The sequence below is a fragment of the Pteropus alecto genome, unplaced genomic scaffold (assembly GCF_000325575.1).
Source record: "Pteropus alecto unplaced genomic scaffold, ASM32557v1 scaffold131, whole genome shotgun sequence".
In the NCBI taxonomy this organism is placed as follows: domain Eukaryota; kingdom Metazoa; phylum Chordata; class Mammalia; order Chiroptera; family Pteropodidae; genus Pteropus; species Pteropus alecto.
In genome coordinates, this window is record NW_006434709.1 from 16,870,966 (window position 1) to 16,894,328 (window position 23,363).

The 23,363-nt window shown below is 33.3% G+C and overlaps 1 protein-coding gene and 1 pseudogene across 20 annotated transcripts in view; one reads left to right on the plus strand and one right to left on the minus strand.

Annotated features, from left to right (window-relative positions):
• Positions 1-23,363, plus strand: part of NRXN1 (neurexin 1) — a 1,011,597-nt gene that overhangs the window by 709,354 nt on the left and 278,880 nt on the right. For all 20 annotated transcript variants that reach the window (XM_025045123.1, XM_025045125.1, XM_015587507.2 and 17 more), the window contains one exon: positions 11,363-11,544. In XM_025045123.1, the coding sequence (XP_024900891.1) occupies positions 11,363-11,544 (182 nt within the window). The remainder of the gene's footprint in view (positions 1-11,362; positions 11,545-23,363) is intronic.
• Positions 18,963-19,081, minus strand: LOC112477962 (annotated as a pseudogene).

Consider the following 23,363-nt stretch of genomic DNA (forward strand, 5'->3'; position numbering starts at 1 on the left):
AGATATACTGCAGGACCTGAATTGAAATAATTACACATCATTTTTGCCCATGTATCATTGGTCAGAGCTTAGTCACATGACACAGTCAAGCTGCAAGGGAGAATGAGAAATGGAAGCTTTAGCTGGATAGCTGTATGCCCAGCCTCGAGTTCTATTATTAAAAAAGGTAAAATGGAGATAAATAAAGAGAATGATCAAGACAACAGAAACTGCTTGAAAAGGACATGTTGGGTAGTGCCAAATCACACAAGACAATGCAGTGGGTTATTAAAGTACCAAAATTAGTCAAATTGGCAGCTTATTCATTCTGAGAAAACAAAGCCTTCTCAATTTTTTCCTCAGGACTTTTTTTTTTTTTAATTCTTTCTACTGTCTGATATACACAGTTGTATTGATAGTGTCCAAATAGTGGTTACCAAATTACCTTGCATCAAAAGTCCATGGAGCAAACCAACTACTACTATAACACTAAATATGTTTAATGGGTACTATGTTTGGTACATGGTCTGTGAACCTAGTAGCATCATTTGTCTCCGTATATTGTTGAATTTTCAGAGAGCCATGTTATGTTTTAATTCTTGCAAATTGCTTGCCAATTTAATACGAGCTACATCTAAACAGTAAGTAATTGCTTATGATAATGAGTGCAAACTAATTTGCTAGAATATGTTAATATTCACAAAGCACTTTTATACTGCCTGCTGTTACAAAAATACTGCTCTCTTGGTTAAATGTAGCTTTTAGATGCATTATTGTTACACATCTGACTAAAATAATCATTTCAATAGCATCTACCCAAAAGTTATATGACTATGAATTCATTGTACCAAAGAAGGAACAGAAAGCCATGTCATTCTTTGATAAATAGTTTAGAATATTCTAGAAAAAAAAAAGGAATCACATTCTTAATAATTGATTCTAATTAGTGATTGATGGTAGTAAGCAAATTATACTGAGTTAGAAATGGCCTCTTTTTTCCCCACAGGAATCATAAAACTTAATTTTAATGACTTCAAAGACAGATGGCAAGCAACTACATTTGGATACAATAACCACTTTAAAATGAATTGAACTTTTAAGGATGATCCTAGATCTGGGCATTTTTAAGTTTGAAGTCTACTTCACCCTTAATAGTGTCCTTCCTGCTTTGCCCTATGGATCTTTTTCAACCATTTTCAGAGATGCTATTTGAAGACTCTAGAGCTCAAAGACTTACATTTTAAACCTGAGGGTCTTTTAAGTTTGGAGACCCAAGAGTTCAAGGATCTGAGGTACAGATTGGAACCACTTTGTAATTTTAGTCTAGGAAGATAAAATTTTATAAACCAAATACAAAAGAAGAAGGGTTTGACACTTCCCTGCCCCAGGGCTGATTTGGCACTTTAATCCACCCTCTCATGTTTAATCATTTCAAGTTCAAAAATGACTCTCACACATAGTTATATATTTTCACATAGGTGGTGAAATAGAAAGATCTCTGTAGGAAATCTTTTTTTTTTTTCTCCATCACTTTTTAAATTCATTTCCTTTGTTGCATTCCTTTGGCTAAATATCTTCATGGGTTAAAAACCGTCCATCTTTGGACTCTAAATCTTAAAGTTAACCACAATAGCTTGTCCAAGTGATCAAACTTCCCACTATTTTGCTGCTTATATCTTTTATTGTGAAAATATATAGATCGATATCTTTCAGAATTGGCTGAATTTACTCTTACTGTTGTCTTCATAAGCTGTTTCCGAGAATCTGAGATAGGAATGAATAAATCAGCAAACCAAAGTTACATGTCCATTATTTTAATACAGGTTGCTGTTACTATTGCTTTTTCTACTAAGCATTGAGCAAGACTTAAAGCAATTAGAAGTGGTTTCATTTCTGATAAAGATGGAATGAACACATTTGTGATAAGCAGCAAATATCACCAAGACACTTCATATTAAATATGTTTTCTCTCTTATGACAGTAATATCACATTTTTCTACATGTATGAAGTTATGTGATTCTTCGTTAAAAGAAATTTGTATTTTGTAGAATTATGACTATGCCAAGATACTAGAACTGATCTAATCTTTTTTAACACTGACCTTGAAAGTCTTAATTTCCACTGTATGATTTATACTCTGTATTTATCTAGAGATTTAATTTAGGAGACAAAGAGAAAGGAATTAGTGGTGGGTTAAAATGCATCGGCTTCTTCTGTAATGTAAGTGGATCTACTTCCTATTTCTGGAACCCATTTTGTGCCTCTGTGACTTTTGAAAATCCTTCCCACAAAACACATTGGCTTTTATTTTTCCAGAGCCATATTAACTTTTATCTTCTCCAAAAAAGAATTTGGGAGTATCTGAGGAGACTGATTTCTTCAGTTTGGCCGAAGTAGGGGGTTTGTTTGTATGGAGGATGTTCAAAGTTACCATAGGATTTTTTACTTAATTTGGTAGGCAGTGGTTTAATCATTGAAGGCCTTTCAATAGAGGAGTGATTACAAATACTGTTTTTAAAAATAAATCAGCTGTTAGTCGGTAAGGTAGATTTAAATTAAGGAGGAATAAGAAGGTATACGATAAGTAAGTGTGAATATATATTAAAACCTTTAAGACTGAAAGTGTTACAGTATGAGCAATGGCTATAAAAATGTAAATATAAAAGAGAAATTCAAGAAGTGACATCTGATTGAATAACTAGTGAAAGGATAGATTCTAGAACTATGGCATATACCTATCATCTCTAGGATTTAGCATGGTGCTTTATACAAAGCAATGCTTAATTATTATTGAGTATATAGATGTTTTTATTCTTGAATTATGCTGTTGTATTTCTTTTGTATTTCTCTTTCTCCAGCAGCATTGTGTTTTGCTTGTTTTTTCAAAAATTCCAGCTCCTTATTTTGAATTAGAGTCTGTCTCTACCACTTCACTAAACCATCTGGCTTTCAATATCAAGCAACTTCTAAAATAATCTCACACTGAATTTTTTTTCCTACTTATGTTAGAAGAGGTATAGATCTTTCCTCTGTAATGACCAGTATTCCCTGTCTTTCGACTCATCTCTTCCATCACAACAATGTTATATAGTAATTTCTGCACGTACAAATGTCAGAAATATATTAGAAAAACATTTATTAGCATTTATACTATATTCTTTTGTCTCTCTAGTGTCCCTCTTAGATTCCAAATTTATGGGAGGAATTAGCTCACATTAATTTGGGTAAGCTGTCATCATAAGGTTGGACAAATGAATTTTGTCTCAAGGCTGTTTACCTATATGACTTTAGGAATGGAAACTGTTTCATAAGAATTTCTGTGATTTCTATAATGACCTACCCTAATAAATGACTAAATAAATGTATGAATGAGTACTTGGGTTACTGGGTGAACTGATCTCAAATTTGACTGCTTTATTTAGGCAAGTTTTATTTTAATGTGAATTTTCCATGTATCTTCACTTTAAAGGCTTAATTGTGGTTTGTTTTCAATGAGCTGTGTTTTAAGCAAATTTCTTACACGTAGAACAAAATTAAAGTCTTTTGTCTACCTACAAACACTCTCTAGTTCTCTTGTCAAACAAAATCTCCAACTACACTTCAAGAGCTAGAGATTTTTCAGGTTACCTGTGTTTCCTAGATTCCTACAGTCAACAATCTTATTCAAATTCTAAATGACTCTTTGCGATTAATACATTCCTTTAAAAAAATAGTTTTGAGATTATTTTAGGTTTAGAAAAAAGTTATAAAAGTAAAACACAGTCTCTCCTTACCCTTTGAGCTACCTCCCCTAAAGTTAACATCTTGTATAACCATACTGCAGTGATTGAAACCAGGAAATACACGTTAGAACAATGTTATTAATTAAAGTAAAGATCTTATTAAAACATTATCAGTTGTCCCACTAATGGCCTGTTCTACTGTTTAAGATTTATAGCAGGATCTCACATTGCAACTAGTTGTCATGTCTTCTTAGTTCCCATCAATTTGGGACAGTTCCTCAGTCTTTTTTACTGTTTTTCCTAGTTTTGACTTTCTTGAAGAATGTTGTCAGTGGTTTTGTAGAATGTCCTTCAATTTGAGTTTCTTGGATGTTTTCCTATGATTAGATTGAGCTATGCATTTTTGGCAAAAACAACAGAAATGATGATGTGCCCATCTCAGCACATCATGTTTGGAAGACTTGACTTTCATAAGTCTTGTGACTATGGGTGTTAATTTTGATCACCTTGTTACAGTGCTATCTCCTTAGTTTCTCTGATGGTTAATAAATTCCTTAAGTCTAAGGACTAGTAGGCTATATCTTGCTTTTCCCTATAAAATATGGAAAAATTTGGGCTAGATTATTCAAGCAAACTCTAGGATTTCATACTGACTCTCTTATGTTCACCATTACCTGTTTGAAAAGGCTCGTCACTCATCATCACAGTTGTTCCTTACACATACGTAAAGAATCGTATGGAGAATGGTATTCATTATCAGAGTAATCTAGACGATCTATCTCCTCATCTGAGTTTGTTGTATTTGGTGAAATTTTTCATATTTCTTATACAACTACAGACATTCATTCCATCTTGCTAATGGATGTAGGCATGCAATTTTTTATATTCATCAGAGGATCAAGAGCCTTATGTTATTCATCATTGTATCAATAGTCATGACTTAGTTCAAAGAATATTTGGGGTCCTTGTTCATGACTAATGAATAAAAGTACAAAAGTCTGATGAGGATACCAAAAGTTAAATCTTCTACTATCTTCAGTAGGCATACTTTTAAGGTGGAAATTTCAATAAAAGACAACTCTGATATATATCATATGTTTAAATTTAATTCACAAGTTAAAAATAATGAATGATAAAGGCAGAGAATTCACCTTGGCTGGAATAAGAGTGGGAAGCAGGACTGAAAAGAAAATCAGGTGCAGCAGAGAAGCATAAAGCAGCAAAAGCAGATGTCACAAGAGAATGTGTATTCTCCTTGTGAATGCCTAGGTGATAGAGTGACAACTTAGTTTGAAGTGACTTCTAAGTCAGAAATTAATATTCTATCCTTTCCACTCCAGAATAACTAGTAAATAATTTTATTTGGGGCCTAGTCAGGAAGAGAAAGGGTTTAGATATAGCAGATAGGCCAGAAGATGTTAAATGAAAGGAACTAAGATTAGAAAACAAACAAAAGCAAAACTTCTGGTTTTAGCCTAAAATTATTATGAATTGTATTGTTTGTATGGCAGCCTCTATTTATTTTAAGTATGTAATACAAATAGTTCAAAATAACCACATTCACTTTTGTGTTCAGGATTTAATTTCACTGTTAAGGATGGAAAACAGCATCACTGCCACAAAGTTATAACTCCTTTCTGGTATAGAATAAAAGTGATTATGATATTAATAATAAAGATTAGTATTCTGCATTTCTGTTCAGCAAATTTAAAGCCTCAGTGAGTCAAAGTCTGGAATGGCTTCTGAAGCAGGATGCCTCCAGTAAATCTTTGCAAATACCTCACACCTTTTAAAGATTCAGGCTCAACTGAAAATGTCAGAATGTGAATGAATCATTTCTGCTAAGTGTCATAAATGAAACTTTGACTCTCCCCAAACTACACCGACTCTACACTATTTGTGGTATTCCTGAATAAATATCTAGGATATGGGCAAGGTAGTTCAGCCTTGAATCTACTTATATTATAAAGAATTACTGCAAATAAATCTGAAGAATTGAAAAATTCATTTGAAAACAAGCATACATATGTTCAAAGGGATTAATACTGTTTTGCGTAGCATACTCTTTTCATAAATGTCAAAATATGAAAATGTCAAATATCAAAATTAAAAAGTATACATGATCCATTAAAAATATATTATTTCCAAGATCATAAGAATATAGAATTTTTATTACTAGAAAAAATATGGAATATTTGTTAGAAAAGGTTTTTATTAGAGAAAAGCTTTGGGCCAATAGGCAAATGGAAAATTTCCTTACTTTCTCATTGAAGTGCATAATTACTATTGAAACTATCTTTGAGAGAAATGATTCCTGACCTCTTAGGAATCATTATACCTTTTTGCGGTTTCATTCCTGGTAGTTTAATTTTAATTAAAATTTCTTATTGAATAAGCACAGACCACTTTTTATTTTAAAATGGTATCTTGGCTGAGGTAGAGCTGAATCTCATATAGGCTGACTTAGAGGGGAGGATTTCTCTGCTTTCATGCCTCCCAAGGTTACTGTGGAGTCTGAGTGGTTCACCCTCCTTTGATCTCATTGAAAGTTTGGGAGACATTAATTGTTAATACCTAGTGAGTCCTCATAGGCCCTGAGATCTAGCAATATTTCTGATTTACATGGAGTTCGAGAATCTTTATGAAAGAACTTGAACCGAGTTCATAATTGGTGTTGAACAGAAAATTCCAATGCACAAGAACAGGGTGCTCCTGATTTTGACCTTTCCTGTTTTTCTCAATTTGCATTCAGTTTTATAAATAGTTAACAAACTGCTTTTTAAAAATTCAGTACATTTTCTTAATTCTTAAGAGTCCAAGCTTCTAATGCATCGTGCAACTTGCCATATATAAAAAAACTTCCCATTGTTCCTTCCATCTTGAATGCCATTATGAGCTACTTTGATAAGGCTTTCATTATTTGGGGATCATCTAAACTCTTTTTGACTTTTCTTTGGTCTGATTCAGACTACGGGGTCAGTATCTAAGCCATTTCAGCAGCATGCCATGTTTCTTGCCCTGTTTCTTTTAGTGCAGACCTACTTGCTCTTTCTCAAAGTTGTATGGATGAAAGCCCTGTCTCATTTTCTAGCCCCTTAGCTAGTTGTAATGCATTTGTTGATTCTAACAAGTCTGTGTCTTCCATCAGGAGTCTCAAATTATAATTTACATATAGTCTCTATTTTCATTTTGTTTTTCTAGGATTTTTCCACCCTTAGATGCACAGTAGCATTGAGAACTGTCTCATCTCTTTTATTTGGTAATTTTTCTTACTTTTTAGATTTAGAGTTGATTATATATTATAGGTAGAAACTCTTATTACTCTGATTCCACTCATCTCTCATAATGCCCATCTTTCCTGAGTTTTTAATGCTCCTATGTGAAATTTTGGGAATTAGGAAACTGCTTAGTTTTGTGAAATAATGCTTTGTGATCTTACAAAATTTATAGAAACTGAGAAAGACTATGAACTGTAGTAAGTTATTGCTATAGCGTACATGTGGGATCGTTAAGATAGATAGATAGATTGATCGATTTATTTATTTAAAGTTTCACCAGTTAAGAAATTTTACCATAGTCTAAAACTACTTTTTTTTTCAGCCAAGTTGGCCTTCTCATCTTTTTTGCTTTTTATGAACTTTACTCAAAAGAATGCTTCCACATAGGTAGAAGTTGTTCAGAAAATTTTAAGAACTTCTTGACAAGATTATAAGAGTAATAAAAGCTCCCCTTATTTATAATTGTTTTAATTTCTATCTGACTGCTTGGCAAACTTACACTGGAAAAAGTGTTATATCCCTATTACATTTAACAGAATCATAATGGCCTAAATGTTTCATGTTGGCTACACAATGACATTTGAAGAATTATAAGCTTTCAGAAAAGAACCTTTTTTTCCTAGACTTCCATTATGAGTTAGAAACAAATCTTCAGAAGTTAATTATATTATTTATGTAGCAAGGACCCAAAGCAACCAATAACTAAGCTTGCCAAAGTACATGCTGATTGGTTTTCTTTTTCAGAAAGGTTCAATCCATTTGGGGATTATATTAGCTTTTTCAGAAACGAGTAAGGCTGAAGTCAGCACATTTAAGGAGGAGATGGTTATCAAGAAAGAGAAGGAGGGGAGAGAGCCCTTTATGTAAATGCATGTTAAATAAAATCTAAAAATATTTCTTATGATAACATCACAGGCAGTTCAAACATTAGAAATAAGAGCCCATGTATAATTTTTACCAACAGTTATTACAGTGTAAAGCATGTTGACACTGCTATATTTGCATCTGATGGAGCCAGCTTCGTTAATCATCTTGGACTGAGTAACATAGACTTGCTGCACAACTTAAATGTGGAAATAGCTGAAAACCACTTTAAATTTGAGTCATCCATACATTCATTGATGTGATGAATATCAAGGTTAATTCACAGTAAATCCATTAGTAGTCATGGCACCGATGTATTGGTGCTTGCCATATAGAAACACATAAATAATAAAGGTAACATGTTCCTCCCTGTTCCTCTCCACATTGATAAAACGCTTGTAACTGATTGGCATGTACTGTTGCTGCACATTGAATTCATTTATATAATAAAACATTTATGTAAAAATAAAATTTAAAAATAAAGCCAGTTCATTTTGTATAGACTTCATTTAATGGTCACAGTGAATTTTTTGCATCATGCTGTAAATCTTCCCATCCTAGACACTTTATGGTGATGAACTAATATTCTTTTTCTCATGAAAGCTTCCCTTGGATACAATTTAATATCCTTCCTATTATCAACTATAGTCAATGTAAATAATAATATAATTGGTTTATCTTAAGAAAATTGCTAATCCAAGGAATGAAAACTGAAAAGATTAATAAAAACTGAGAAAAAGTTATTGCTCAAAGGCATTTGGTCTGAACACAACTTCAAAATCAATTAAAATTTTCTAAGGGTTCTTATACTAAAACAACTATATTGCAATATCATTTTATATTTTCACCACACATACACAAACATATTCATACCATCTGTTCTCTCTAAAATGTATTAGATACTTACCACATGCCAGGAATTGAACTAAGGTGTTACTGTGCAATATCTATGATAGGAGCTTGATGAGGTAAAATAGTGTTATAATCTCCCTTTTTCAGATACGAAACACAAGACTTGGAATAAATAGCTTGGTCAGGGTCACGTAGCTAGTAAATGATACAGTTGTAATTTGAACCCATATCTACCTGAGTCCAGTGTTTACATTTTTAATGTCTTCATTATTCTGCTTCAGTAAGTACATCGTGTCTTTAGTTCAGAAAGATGCAATTTTAAATGAATTAGATTTGAAAATTTTAGTCATCTGACCCACTATATTTTATTGTGAGAATATTATCACATTTTCAAGGTTATCAAAATAGACTGTAGTGGCAATTTTCTATATTGATAGAAGGAGGGCTGTGAGAATGTAGGAGATTTAGTAGAGTTTGATAGGAAGTGATTTTTTTTTTGTTTTAAAGCAGTATGTTTATAGAGGTAGGTAGAAGAGGGCTGTGCAGAGGCTAGACATTTAATTATTTTGCTTACTATAGAATTGTACCGATGAGTACAATCCAATGCACTTACTGTGTGTACAGAAGAAAAAGTAAGAGAGATTGCTATCTAGAGATATTTGGAGAAGAACACTAGAAATAATTGCATTTTTTTTTTTTTACAACTGTTTTTGCTTTGTTTTGGTGAAACCTAAAGAATTGGGAAGTCATTGCAGAAAAGCCAGAGTAGATAATAGCATGCTAGTTCCCAAGTCTTATACTTATTGGAAAAGGTTGAAATATGGGATGAAATCAAATCTTGAGTAATGATGTTTGTATTGTGACATTTATCTTACTAAAAATATAAACCTTTACATTATTATCCTCAAGTTCTGTAACAAAGCAACTAGAAAATTTCATAGTTCAATAAGTTTGAGAAGTGTACCCTAAACTAAATGTTAATCTACATATATTAAATGTTCTGTCACTTCACATCTACATGTTAGTTTTCTTTTTTTGAAAGCATTGTGAGGTGAAAGGACAATATGTGATCATGAGGTGCAAATGTCACTTTATGGATATGAGACATTAGAATATGATAACAGTTGGCCTTGATAAATTCAGACTGACATATCCAATTAACTTTTTTTGACTGTCTTGTTATGATAACAGAAACATTTCTGTAATAAAATATATATATAAAGGAGTCGGAATCTGGATACTAGGTCTCCTACCAGCTCTGCCACAAAACCAAGTTGGCAACATTAAGTAACGAGACAATTCTTATGACTAAATTTCCTTAAATACAACTTGGGAGTAATGCTTGCCCTACTTTCTATACAGACGGAAGAAAGGAAACGATTGTTGTGAAAGTGATTTTTAATGTTAAAAATTATCATATAATGTAAGACATTTGTTGCTTTACAGTACTATCTGACTTGGGTGATTCTGGAAAACATGAAGTCTTAGATATGTTTTACATTGTTAAGTAGCATCTCTAGTTTTAAATATTGTTTTTAAAAAAAATTCACATGAAATACATAGTCATTAGAGAAGTTAATTAAAAGAAGAAAATAAATAAATATGTATTGGCATCTTTTGTTACTGGAAGGCTACACTCCCTTCTATAAATTGTACACTAAGATCTGTTGCTGGGATAACTAAATAAATATTTATGTGGTCCCCTTTAGTGTGGAGGAAGACCTCTGTGTATATATATATCTTTGCATGTCTCTTCCAAATATTCTGACTCAAAGAATTCTTTTTTTTTTTTTGCATTCAGTGAGATGCCAGTGGTGCAATGAGATAGGACTTTAATGCATTGGATGCTCGGTAAACCTGCTTGAAAACAAAACCCTATTTAAATTAAGACGTGTAATTGACTGACATCATCACCATAAAATAAAATTTGAACACTCATCAAATGAGGCTATGACATTATTCTTAGTTCTATAACATTAGTATTCACTTTGGAAAATAAATGGGTCTTTTTATGATGGTGGATAGTTTGACAGCTACTAGATGTTGCTTGTTAAATAAGACCTGACTTCTATGGATGAGATCTATTATCTGTATTTTCTTGACATGATTACTGGGGCTTATGGCTGTTCATCCATTAGTTATCATCTGTCATATGTGAATAGACCCTTTCCCCATAAAAGTTGATTCGTAGCATATTTGTTGCGATTTGCTTCACTGTGCTGTATGACCTTATCACATCTGCATGCAGCTCTTGTTTCAAAAACAAGTTGATATATGTATTTACTCCTTTTGGAAGCATCCAAAGTCAATTTCTTAAAAACTGGCAGGAAGAAATAAAACCCCATTACAGACTATGCTTGTCCAACTCAGTGAAAAAGCAGTAATCTCCCATTTGTCCTGAAACACGTGCTGGTAGATTTAATAATTGTATTAAAAACTGAGCTGCCTTAGTATTTCTTTAAAACAAACAAACAAACAAACAAACGAAAACCTCTTTCTTTTTCTTGAGCATGTTTGACTGAAATCTGTTATTTACTTATTTGCTTTTCCAAAGTTATTTTTTTTCATAGTATAAATTTAATACTTCAATGATATGTCAACATAACAAACATGGCAGGTGTGCACTTGTCATATTTGGACTAATGGTTTTGGTTTTACTTTTCCAGCTGGAACAACGTATATCTTCAGCAAAGGTGGTGGACAAATCACATATAAGTGGCCTCCTAATGACCGGCCAAGTACACGAGCAGACAGACTGGCCATAGGGTTTAGCACTGTTCAGAAAGAAGCCGTATTGGTGCGAGTGGACAGTTCTTCTGGCCTGGGGGACTACCTAGAGCTACATATAGTAAGTACTTTTAAAATAACCAGCTTTTTGTTTTAACAGTTTTTTCTAAGTGACTTATAATTCTATCTTTTGGAAGTTTCTCTTCCTCAGCAACCAATACTTTGGTACAGAAAATATAAATAAACTCTAAAAATAATAAGACCTTATACCTATTACTATTGTTGAACATTGTTATATTAGAAATTTTTTTTTGTTTAGGTGTGAGTTCCTCTATCAATTTTCTGTTTGTAAAGATTTATTTCTGGTGTGTTTTTAGTGACTTTAGGCAGACTTGACAAATTAATACAATAAATTATTGCCCTCTAGATACTAGTCCATCTGGCTGGAAGCAGGGGGTTGTAACTTATGATATCAAAAGTCTGGATCCAGTGTCCTTATTTCTTTTCTAATCCAAAAAGAGAATTATCTGAAATTACATGGAATGGATGAGAGAAAAGAAAACTTTAAGGATAATTACAGATATGAAAGAAAATGGCAAAAACAAAACAAAACAAAACAAAACCCACCCAAATATTGTTTCTATGCCATCTTATACTCATTTCAATATATAAGTATAAAGAAAATACAATAGACTCTTGCCATTTTATTCTGGGAACATTCCTTTTCCTCTAAGCATCCCACAGGAATTTAGTCAGCACAGAATGGATGGCAAATAATAGTTCATAAATGAAAAACTTTCTTTACACTTTAAAGTTGCCATACTGACTATAGCTTGGAATCTCTCCTCTAGATCTCTGCATTCAAAGAGTTACTAATTTGTATGGTGGCAATTCTTTACCTCCTCATTTCTTTGCAATATTTGCAGGCTTTCATTAATAAGAGATGTTAATATTTTACTGATATGTCAAAATACAAACCATAGGAAAGTGTAGAAAGTGTGACATTTAAAAACTGAAGAGTTATCCTTAAAATTCTTGGTCTAAAGTGTCTATCTTCTGGAAGGTTCTAGAAGCATATATCTCTTCATCTCCCTTTTTATCCTTGAGGTATAGTTTATCCTTTTGCTTCATGTGATCATCTTTGTTTTCTTTAGTTTTTGTCTCTAAGTTCTCTCTTTACCAGCACCTGTGTCTTGGAGGACATTTTATTAGGTCAACATGTTCTTTCCTGTTAGAAACTGGCTGTCAGGCACTCATCCTAAAACATTTAGAAATCCACCAAACACCAAAATAGGATATCACAGACCTTTGCAGGATCTTAATTTTCAAAGTTTTATTCATTTATTTTCTTAATCTTAGTTTTGCATTATACTTCTAGAACTTCAAATAAGCTGATAGGGGGTTTACGTTGACCATAAAAGCTGAGTTCACTGCTAATCTTGGAAAGAAAAAAGATAAAACACTTTGGCACAACTGTTATTGAACCGTTGTAAATTCACCATCATAAATTTTCAATTCAAAATGCATTTGTCAAAATGGTAACCCTGGGAAAGTAATTTCAGCTGCCTTTCAGCAAATATCTAATAATCAAAACTGAAAGCATCTGGATTTTTATGGCATCATAAATAAATGATCAGTTGAGCTAAACTTAACTAGTATAGTAAGGAATCTTGCTGTTTAGAGTAATCTCAACTTTCTAAATGCTCCATTCTGATTTAAGAGCCTTGCTATTTATACAAACAAACAAACAAACAAATAAATAAAAACTTTTTCTCCTGAAAGAAATTACTTATTGATCCATAACCACTTACACATTTACCCTGCAAAAAGGTTCTACAATGATCACTCTCAAATTGAAAGTGGCTATGTTATTAAATTACTCAAACCATTGTTTTATGGTCAAAGTGTTTTAGTCTATAAGAATGGGTATTTCTTTCTAATTCTAATCAAACGTAGGCATAGAGTCCTTTCATATGTAAAGAATTGACTTTCTAGGTGTTCATAATCAGCCCAGTACCTTCCACCGCTTCTTTGTGGGCCATGGGTTTCTGATAGCCATTGTGTGGGGGCCCCCTTTCTCAATCTCTTCTCAGTCTTGCGTTGACATTCCCTTTGGATTTAGTATTTGCCTCTCCATACTTTTCCTCAGTGTTTTGCTATATTCAAACTCTCCCTTGACCTGAGAGTCTGCCCTTGACTGGGGGAAAAAAAAATGGACATTGTTTTCCTGGGTTTACCAAACATTGGATCACTCCTGTATCAGCTACAAGGACCCAGTCTTAGTCTACATCTGATCATCTAAAACTTCCTATCTCCTTCCTTTGTCTCTCATTACCTACAAGCAGTGATTAGCCATTAGTGACTCACCACATTGCTTACATGGAGAAAACCGTCTTGTTTCCATGTTTTCAACATACAAACAAAATTAACACAAGACTGGTGTTTTTCTTTTTTACTACTTAAGCTTACTTCTCTTTCCTATAATGTTAGGTACATGGAGGAGAAAGAGAAAGAGCAGCTAGATATTTTAAAAAGGAAAGAGAGGGAGAGAGGAAAGAGGAAGAGGGGGAGGGCAGAGGAAGAAAGAAAGAACACCGACTGTGCCCATGCAAGCTAGTGGGTTGCAAGGGAGTAGAGATGGCTGGGTACGTAGGTAGCATGGAGGAGGGAGAGAGATAAATGGAGAGACTGTGAGAGGGAGGAGAAATGAAAGAAGGAAGGATATAAAGGAAAATGAAGTGTATAAGGACCAAAATTGATGCTTATGAGTAACAGAGTATTCTTAATAATGATACTTAGATTTGGGAATATTCAAAGGCTATTATATGAAACTATTTAGGTACCTTTGAATCTATCCTGATTTCCCCTAAATCATTTCTTCTTATTTTTTTTCCAGGATTAGGAATTAAAAAAAAAATAGATTTGTGGAAGTATAGATTATTACTGTTGTTTGGTTGTTTTATGACTACAATTGACTTAAAAATTAACCTGATTGATAGAGTAGATGATATGTTTTATCTATAAAATTAGAAATTTAGATTATTAATTAAACTGCCAGGAAAATTTCTGTAAACCTTCAAGGTCAGCCAAATATAAACTATGTATAGATACACACACACACACACACACACACACACACACACACACACACACACACACCCTTAATAGAGTTAATCAAAGTTGCTTATTTTTCTTGATATTTTCTGAATCTTTAGCTAAGAATCGGTTATTTAAAGAAAGTGCACAGTGAGATTTTTTTGAATGAATGATTATCTCTCCTTAATAATTACATTTATTCTAACTCTCTTTTATCATTAATTGTTCTCTACTCATATCTGTCCATTATTTTTAAATAGTGACAAGCTTTCTGATGGCAGAGAACATTTATTATAATGATGGTTGGTAAGAAAAATAATAATATACAGAAATGTGGCTTTTTATCACTTATTTCAGTACATGCTAAAAGGCTATCCAGAAACGCTTTCTGAGCAGGTAATGTGGCCCAGGTCTGCGTTAGGCTCTGTGGATACAGAAATAAATGAACTCACTACTTAGTACATATTTTAGTAAATGTTTGTTGGATGAATGAATAAACAAGTCAGATGGGATGCTGGTCACCAGGTAGCTTAGATTATTCATAAACACATTTAGTTCCAAAGTGACTAGTTTTTCTCTGTTATTTCTCCCATTTGGAATGTCTCCATTTCTTCCTTTTGCAGTTTTAACTTTCTTATCTACATATTATTTGTAAACACATTAACAAATGATGTTTTTAAGATAAAGAATATAAAGAAGGGAGACTTATAAACTAAAGTGTTATACATATTTAAATTAATTAGTAATGTTGACGATTATTTAACCAACAATGAATAAAATAATTTCTTAGAAGCAATAAACAAAACATTGTTTATTTTTTATAATTGAGAAGATATATCTGTAAATTTTATCAATGTTATCACTCTAGAGGAAACATCTCTTATATATTAGTCTGGTAATGTTAATCAGAGGTTACTTAACTCCTCTCTGATTTACAGAAAACCACTGCAAATGTGTACTCACTCACTGCCACGAATATTAACGTGTGCCCTGATTCTGACCAGAGGAAATGTGTGGAGGGTAGAGGAGATGAATGCAAAGTGTTCTTTGATATTCTTTCATCTTGGGAGCATGAAAGAGCATTGCAAATTTGATTAGTAATTGTTGTACATATTTGCCTTTAGTGTTTCTTCTTTGTACTTTGCTGGGCCGGAAGCCTTAGTTTTACAACAAGCTCTTAATTGATTTTGATTTAGAAATACACCTTTTGATCAGTGGTTTTAGTAGAGACTAGAAGCATAGTGTATTTATAGTAAATATTACATGTCCCAAAATAACATCAGTATTGGTGATGTGTCATACCTTTCTCATCTCTCTCTACCTGTTTACATTTTATACTACTTATCTTACTGCTCTATAACAATTAAATTTTTTAAAAAAATCTTTTTAAAGTCAGTAATTATGTATGAGTGCTTACCTATGTTAATAAGATAAAACCTAATTATTCCTTCACAGGCTTTTCTAGAATTTTAATTATGTTTCAAAGAGATATTCTTTCTAACCAAGATTAACTTATTTTAAGAATTTCACTTTGTCACATAATATTTAAATTCAATCCTATAAATCATATAGATATTTTATTTGGTTTTGTTTTCCTGTTCCTTATATGAATTAGAGAACATGTGGCCTGTTTGACTAAAATTTTATTTTATTATTTTTTATGATGGCCTCTAAACTTAATGTGTGTGTCTTTTTGTTTCTATTTTTTATTTTATTTTTTATTTTTATTATGGTGACATTAGTTAACAAAATCCAATAAGTTTCAGGTGTACCATTCAACAATAAGGCATATATATATTGCATTGTGCGTTCACCTCTAACAGATTTCTTCCTGTCATCACATATTTGACCCCTTTTACCCCATCTACCTCTGTCCTCCCCACTTACCTCACCTTCTGGTAACCACTAGTCTATTGTCCATGTCCATGAGTCTTTGTTTGTCCTGTTTGTTTGTTGCTTTTAGGTTTTCATCTCACATATAGGTGATATTATGTGATTTTCAGCGTTTTCTGTCTGGCTTATTTTGCTTAGCATGATTATCTCAAGATCTATCCATGTTGTCGCAAATGACAATGTTTCATCTCTTCTTGTGGCTGAGTAATATTCCATTGTATATATGTACCACAGCTTTTTATCCAATAATCTATTGTAGGACACTTTGGTTGCTTCCATGTCCTGGCCACCATGAATAATGAATGCTGCTATCAACATCGGTGTGCAAATATCTTTTCAGATATACATTTTCAAGTCTTTGGGGTAAATACCCAGTAGATTGCTGGATCATATAGTAGATCAATTCTTAGTTTTTTGAGGAACCTCCATACTGTTTTCCATAGCGGCTGTACCAATTTGCAGTCCCACCAGCAGTGTATGAACATTCCTTTTTCTCCACATCCTCTCCAACACTTGTTATCACTGGGCCTGTTGATAACAGCTATTCTAATAGCTGTTTGACGAAAATTTTAAAAGAGAGACTAAAATAATGTCTTTTCACCATGTTTTGTAAAATTCTTGTCCAAGTTTCTTAGGTATGAAGGATGCAGATTATGTTTGGCAAAAAGGGAAGAAATGATGGTCACATTTCTATTGTCTTAAATACTATCCAAATACCTGTTTCTGTGATGGGGAGGGCGGTGGTCAGGTTAATCAATACAATCTCCTCCTTTCATGCTTTCCTCTTGAAATTTAATTTACTCTTCATTTTCTAACTTACTGGTTGCTACCTTTGGTGTATCAGTAACTCTCTGAATTTGGTTTCTAGACTTCTAGAATTATTTCCTTCTCCGAAATTCTATCACAGTGAAATTTGGTAAAAGGAAATCAAAATAGCTATCTCTAACTGCACCTTCTCATTCCATGTTCTTATTACTTAGGCATTTATACTTACCTTCTTGTCTCTATTCTGAATACTTCTCAATCCATCTTATGTGCTTATGTCAGGTTAATTTGCTAAAATACTCCTCTGTTAAAACACATTGATGTCTCCCAATTATGTATAGGTAAAGGCACATTCTATACTTAACATTTAATATCTTCAATATTCTAATCTTAATTTCCCTTTTCAGTTCTATTTTCTCATAATTCTATTTTATACTTATTTTTCTACTCCAGTGAAATTTGTTAATCCCCTTTTTAAAAAAATGAACTTCCTGTCATTTTTTTAATTTTGTCCAGAAAATTTCTTCTCATTCTCTCTTACTATCTAGATTCTGCTCAGTCATCAACTCCTCTGTTTCAATATTGGATATTTTCAGGGTTGGAGCTGGGATTTTGTAGAATCCTTAGCTAGCGGAAATAAGTCTAGGACTCAGGAATCTTTTAGGAAGAGCCGCTGAAACAGTGCCCAAGGCATTACCTATGCAAAGAAAATCTTATCCATAGATTCTGCTCCAATCTATGATCACTACTCTTCTTCATCCATTTCTTTGTGATGGATTCCAAGTTATTTTACAGAATAGCTTTACATCATTCTAAGTTAGACCGAGTTTAGTTGCAGAAGCAAATCCTCATATGCCAAGCTGCCAAAACAAGAGACCTCTTGTTGAATCCATTCTAACTATTGACTATACCTCCATCTCTTCTGTAGCTACTATTTTTCAAAAGCCTACCTTCAAGAAATATTTCCTTTGGCTCATTCAGCACATTATTATTGATCACCTATAATGCAGTTTATGCTGTACTAAGTTGTATTTTTCTGTGTAACAAATCTCACACTATTTAGCAGCTTAAAACAGCAATCATTTAGAATCTTATACAGGCTCAGTAATCTAGAAGCAGCTGAGCTTGGTTATTAAGAGATTCCTAGCAGGAGACATGGTTAAAATCTCCTGTTCTCAGAACATATCTGATATGCTCATTCTTATGATCCAGTCAAAGTCGACATGTCTTAGGAAGAAATTATGTGCAACAATGAAAGCATATACACAGGTTATTAAGTAAGCTGGCTTTGCAGAAGTCTAAACACTCTATAGATTAATGGAAAAAGAGTAATGAGGACATTTCTTGAGCATTAAGAACTAGTTTTGGGAGTGCTTACTGAAGAGGATTCACTTGTACATTGATCAGGAAAACTCCTTTTATTGCACTAACACTCTGAAAACCATAAGCAAAATGCATGATAGTAGGAGTTAAAAAATACAAACAGCATAGTAAGCATGTCAGCCAAATATCAGGAAACAAGATGAAAGTGACATTGTGGTATTGGAGTCCTATTAAAGCTGATGTTGGGCCACTCCTGACATAGGCAGTTATTTCGACAAAGAAAGAAAATGACCAGTTGAATATACTAGGGTTAATAGTAGTCATAAATAGTCCACATTTTATGTATATATGTATGTATGTATTTATTTATTTATTTTAGGCGAGGCAACTCTTGGTTGACCTCACAGTTTGCAAGGACCTTATCATCTTACAATCCCTTATTTTTTTTTTTTTTATTTTTTATGCCTACAGCACCTGAGCTTCCTAGGTGGTCTCCCATCCAAGTACTAACCAGGCTCAACCCTGCTTAGCTTCCGAGATCAGAAGGGATCAGGCTTATTCAGGAGAGCGTGGCTGTAGACCCACATTTTAAATCAGAAGCAAAGAAATAGAGATAATTTTCACTGGGTCTGAGAAAATTTTTTTGATGAAGACAAACATTTTCAGGGATGTGACATGCAGTTTATGTTGTCTTTAAGAACTTTCTTAAGAAGGTAGTATGCTATATTTGGGGATTCTTAGGTAAACAGGACAGCAGAGGCCTCTGCCCTCCTAAAGACTAGTAGGACCAGCTATTTAACCTCTCTGCCTACAAAGCATAGCCTTGGAAGAACATACTGCAGTTAAGCTTCTGAAGAGACACTTTATTGGTGGGCTCTTCCTCTCAAGAAAAACACTTCCTCCTGAACCTACCCCGCAGAGCTTTCATGCCCAGCAAAGAGTAGGAAAGTCAAGACTGATGAAACAGAAAAGCTCTTGCAGAAAGATCAAAATTTAATTGATTATTATGGTTTTTTGGTCTATCAGAGTAACTCAATATTCCTAAAATTCTATTCTGAATTTTAGCTAGTAAATGAAGATTGCTCACTCCCAGATAAACACTTCCAGTCCTCACTTCCCCTCTGATCATCATACCAGCATTTCCAGTGGCTTACTCAGCATCTCCACCTGGATGTCTTATGGACACTTCAAACTTACATTACAAACTGAACTCATCACTTCTCAACCTCATGACCATCTATACAATTACAGATTAAAACTTTGAAATGTATCACATGCTTACTTTTATGACCTAATATGTTTCTCACCAAATTCCAGAAATATCTCTCCAGTCAGCATTGTCCAATAAAAATATAATATGAGCCATGCATATAACTTAAAATTTTCTATTAGTTACATTAAGGGGGAAAAAAAACTTCAGATGAAATGGACTTTTAATATATTTTATTTAACCCAATATATCTAAAGTATTATTTTAACATGTAATAAATATAAATTTTACTGTTTTATTTTATTTTTTAATTGAGGTAAAATTGGTATATAACATTATTTTAGTTACAGTTGTACAACGTAATAATTTTGGTCTTTGTATAACTACAAAATGATCATCACAAAAAGTATAGTTACTATCTATCACTATACAGTTGACCTCTTTACCCATTTCACTCACATCACAATCCCCTTCCCCTCTGAAAACCACCAAATCTATGAGTTTTGTTTTGTTTGGTGGTTTTATTTTTTAGCTTTCAATTATAAGTGAACCTATGCAGAATTTGCCTTTCTCTGCCTGATTTATTTCACTCAACATAATATCTGCAAGGTTTGTACATATTACAAATGGCAAAATTTTCTTTTTATGGCGGAATAATATTCCATTTTTTATGTATATATGATATCTTCATTATCCATTTATCCATCAGTGGTCATTTTGGTTGTTTCTATATCCCAGGTATTGTAAATTATGCTGCAATGAACATAGGAGTGCATATATCTTTTCAACTTAGTGTTTTTCTTTTCTTTGGATAAATACCCAGAAGTGGAATAGCTGTTTCACATGGTAGTTCTGTCTTTAAATTTTCGAGGAAACTTCATACTATTTTCCATAGTGACTGCATTAATTTACATTTCTACCAACAGTGGGAGAGAGTTCCCTTTTCTACACATCTTATCCAACACTTGTTATTTATTGTCTTTCTGATAATAGCCATTCTAATAGGTGTGAGATGATAATATCAGTGTGGTTTTAGATCCTCTGCTCATTTTTTTTTTTTTTGCTATTGAATTGTATGAGTTCTTTATATATTTTGGATATTAACCCCTTATCGGATTTATGATTTGCAAATGTTTTATTTCACTTAGTATGTTGCCTTTTCATTTTATTGATAGTTCCCTTCGCTGTACAGAAGGTTTTTAGTTTGATGTAGTCCCATTTGTTATAACTCCCACCTACAGGAGTCATTATGCTCATTTAGGGGCTGCTCCTTAGTGGGGCGGGAGGGAAGGAGGGAGTGTGAGGCACAGAGCCTGGTCCTCTACATATAACTCCACTCCTCTCCCTCTTTTCTGCAAGAGCATTTCTCTACTCCTCACCTGCTAATAAGGCTGTTTAAGGATAGGCCTAGACTTCCTGTCAGGCTACTTGAAGCCCCACTATAATATTCTTTAGGTATTTTTTTCAAAATTTTTTTTTTTTTTTGTGGTTATTGGGAGAAACTGATTATCTATCAAAATTGTATACACAGACACTTAGTAATTTGCTTCTCCAGGACAAAGTAAAGCCAATTGTCTTTAAAAAAAATTGGCGCAAAAAAAAAAAATACCTTTGCAATTATTTTTGTAGTCTTTGTACTCTTTTTTTGTTGTTGGTAATTTTGTAAACCATGAAAAATTTCAGATTCAGATAAGTGTGTAAGTTCCTATGGCAAATTCTTCCTTCATGTTGAACAATGTGATGCTGACCAGCAAGCAGTAAGCCTCAAGAGGAGAGGGACTCTGATCCATTTTGTGCACCTTTGTATTCCAAGAGCCCAGCTTGAGCCTGAAATTTAGCAAATGAGTAAATATTTGTTGAAATAATCTTTCGGTTCTAGAAGTCCCACCAATTTAAACTGTGTGTGTACATTCTGAAAATGTTCAAGGGCAGTAAGTAGGTCAGTGCTGTTCCAGTCAAGGACATGTCTACTTTAGAAGTTCGTTTATATTTAACAGTTAAGGGTGAGGTAGAGATACATATCTGAGCTAACAATTAGCATTTTTCCAATTTATTGGTTGCCTTTTTATAGATTTATATATTGGGACAGGAAAAACCATTAGCCTTTACTGCAAATAGTTCAAAAGCCAAACTCATTGGCCAAACTACAATTAATGTAAAATGTGGGCTTATTTTCCGGGTTCATTTCCAGCTACTCACCACTCTTGCTTACAGTCATTTCCTAAATACATGCATTAAATAAGCCTTTTTTTTTTTTTTTTTTAAAGCATCTTCAAGATATTGGGAACGAACTCAAAGGAGGCCGACTTTTGGCCTCAAGTAGTTTAGAATTTAATGGATAAATTGCATTCTAGTAGCACTTAGCCACAGAATATAGACATAGACTGATATTTCAAACCATGCTATAGAAGCACAATTATGTTTTAAAACTCCGTAACAGTTTTTAAGTGTGGCTTTTATTTAAAAACAAAAAACAGCAGAAATCTCATTACTGTTCTGTTTGCATATATTAGCCTATCTAATAGTCATAAAAACCCTATGAGAAAAAAATATTATCCTTATTTAGTTGATGAGGAAAGGAGGCACAGGTCACTCAGCCAATAAGAAAAGTCAGGATTCGAACTCATACTTCTAAGTCCATGTGCTTAACCTCTGAACCTTATATAAGGTTCGGCAGGTAAGAATACAGAAGACAGTTTCTCATTAGGTTACACCTGACAATTCTGCCTTTGGTCTGCTTAATACAGTTTTATAGAGTCTACAACCCCAGCTTTTAGCATACCACACATCACATGAATCACAAACATTCCAGATATCAGCTACATAAGCCATTTTCTCTAGTTAAATAATCACATAGCAAATCATCTGGTTGACTAGTTGCCTCAAACATTTTGTAGTTAGCTAGCTAGCTTTTCAATTAGTTTAATTTGTTAATTTGGAGCATACATCATTTTAAAGGCAGAGACTCACAACTTAAAATATATATTTGTACCAATAATGGAATTGACAATCAGCAAAAATAGAAGTTCAAAGTGCCTTTGTCCATGCTCATTTCTCTTTTTGAAGTATTTCTACTTTCTCTCACTTCTATCTGCCCTCTTCTTCCTTCCTTGTCTAGTATATTTTTATTTATCTTCAAGGCTTGGACCATATATTTTATATATTTGAGAAGTTTTCCTTGGTTCCTTAGGGCAAAACTAATCATGTCATTCTTGGTACTATTACAGCACTTTGTTCTTTATTGTATTACCAGGGTCATAGCTATTTCCTTATGTGCCCTTCTACCTCATTAAACTGTGAGCACTTCATGGTCAGTGACCGTGTATTATATATCTTCATACCTGTATTTCAGGCACAGGCGTAGTTGTTATTAATACATAATAAATGTTTACTGATGAAAGAATGCATAGGTGAGTAAATGAGGCCTTTATTTTCTGCTTTTGACCTTCTTTCTCCTCCTGCTAGTAGTTTTCCATTGTAGTGCAGGAGCTCACATGAAGAGTGCTCTCTTTGGAGCACAGAATGAGGTAGACACCCAAAGGGAGAATGGTGAGAGCATGTGACACTCTCCTAAGACTCCTCATTTACAAACTAGGAAGGCTTACACACTCAAGGTAGGGGTCCGAGTACTGCGGCCTGTCATCAAATGGATT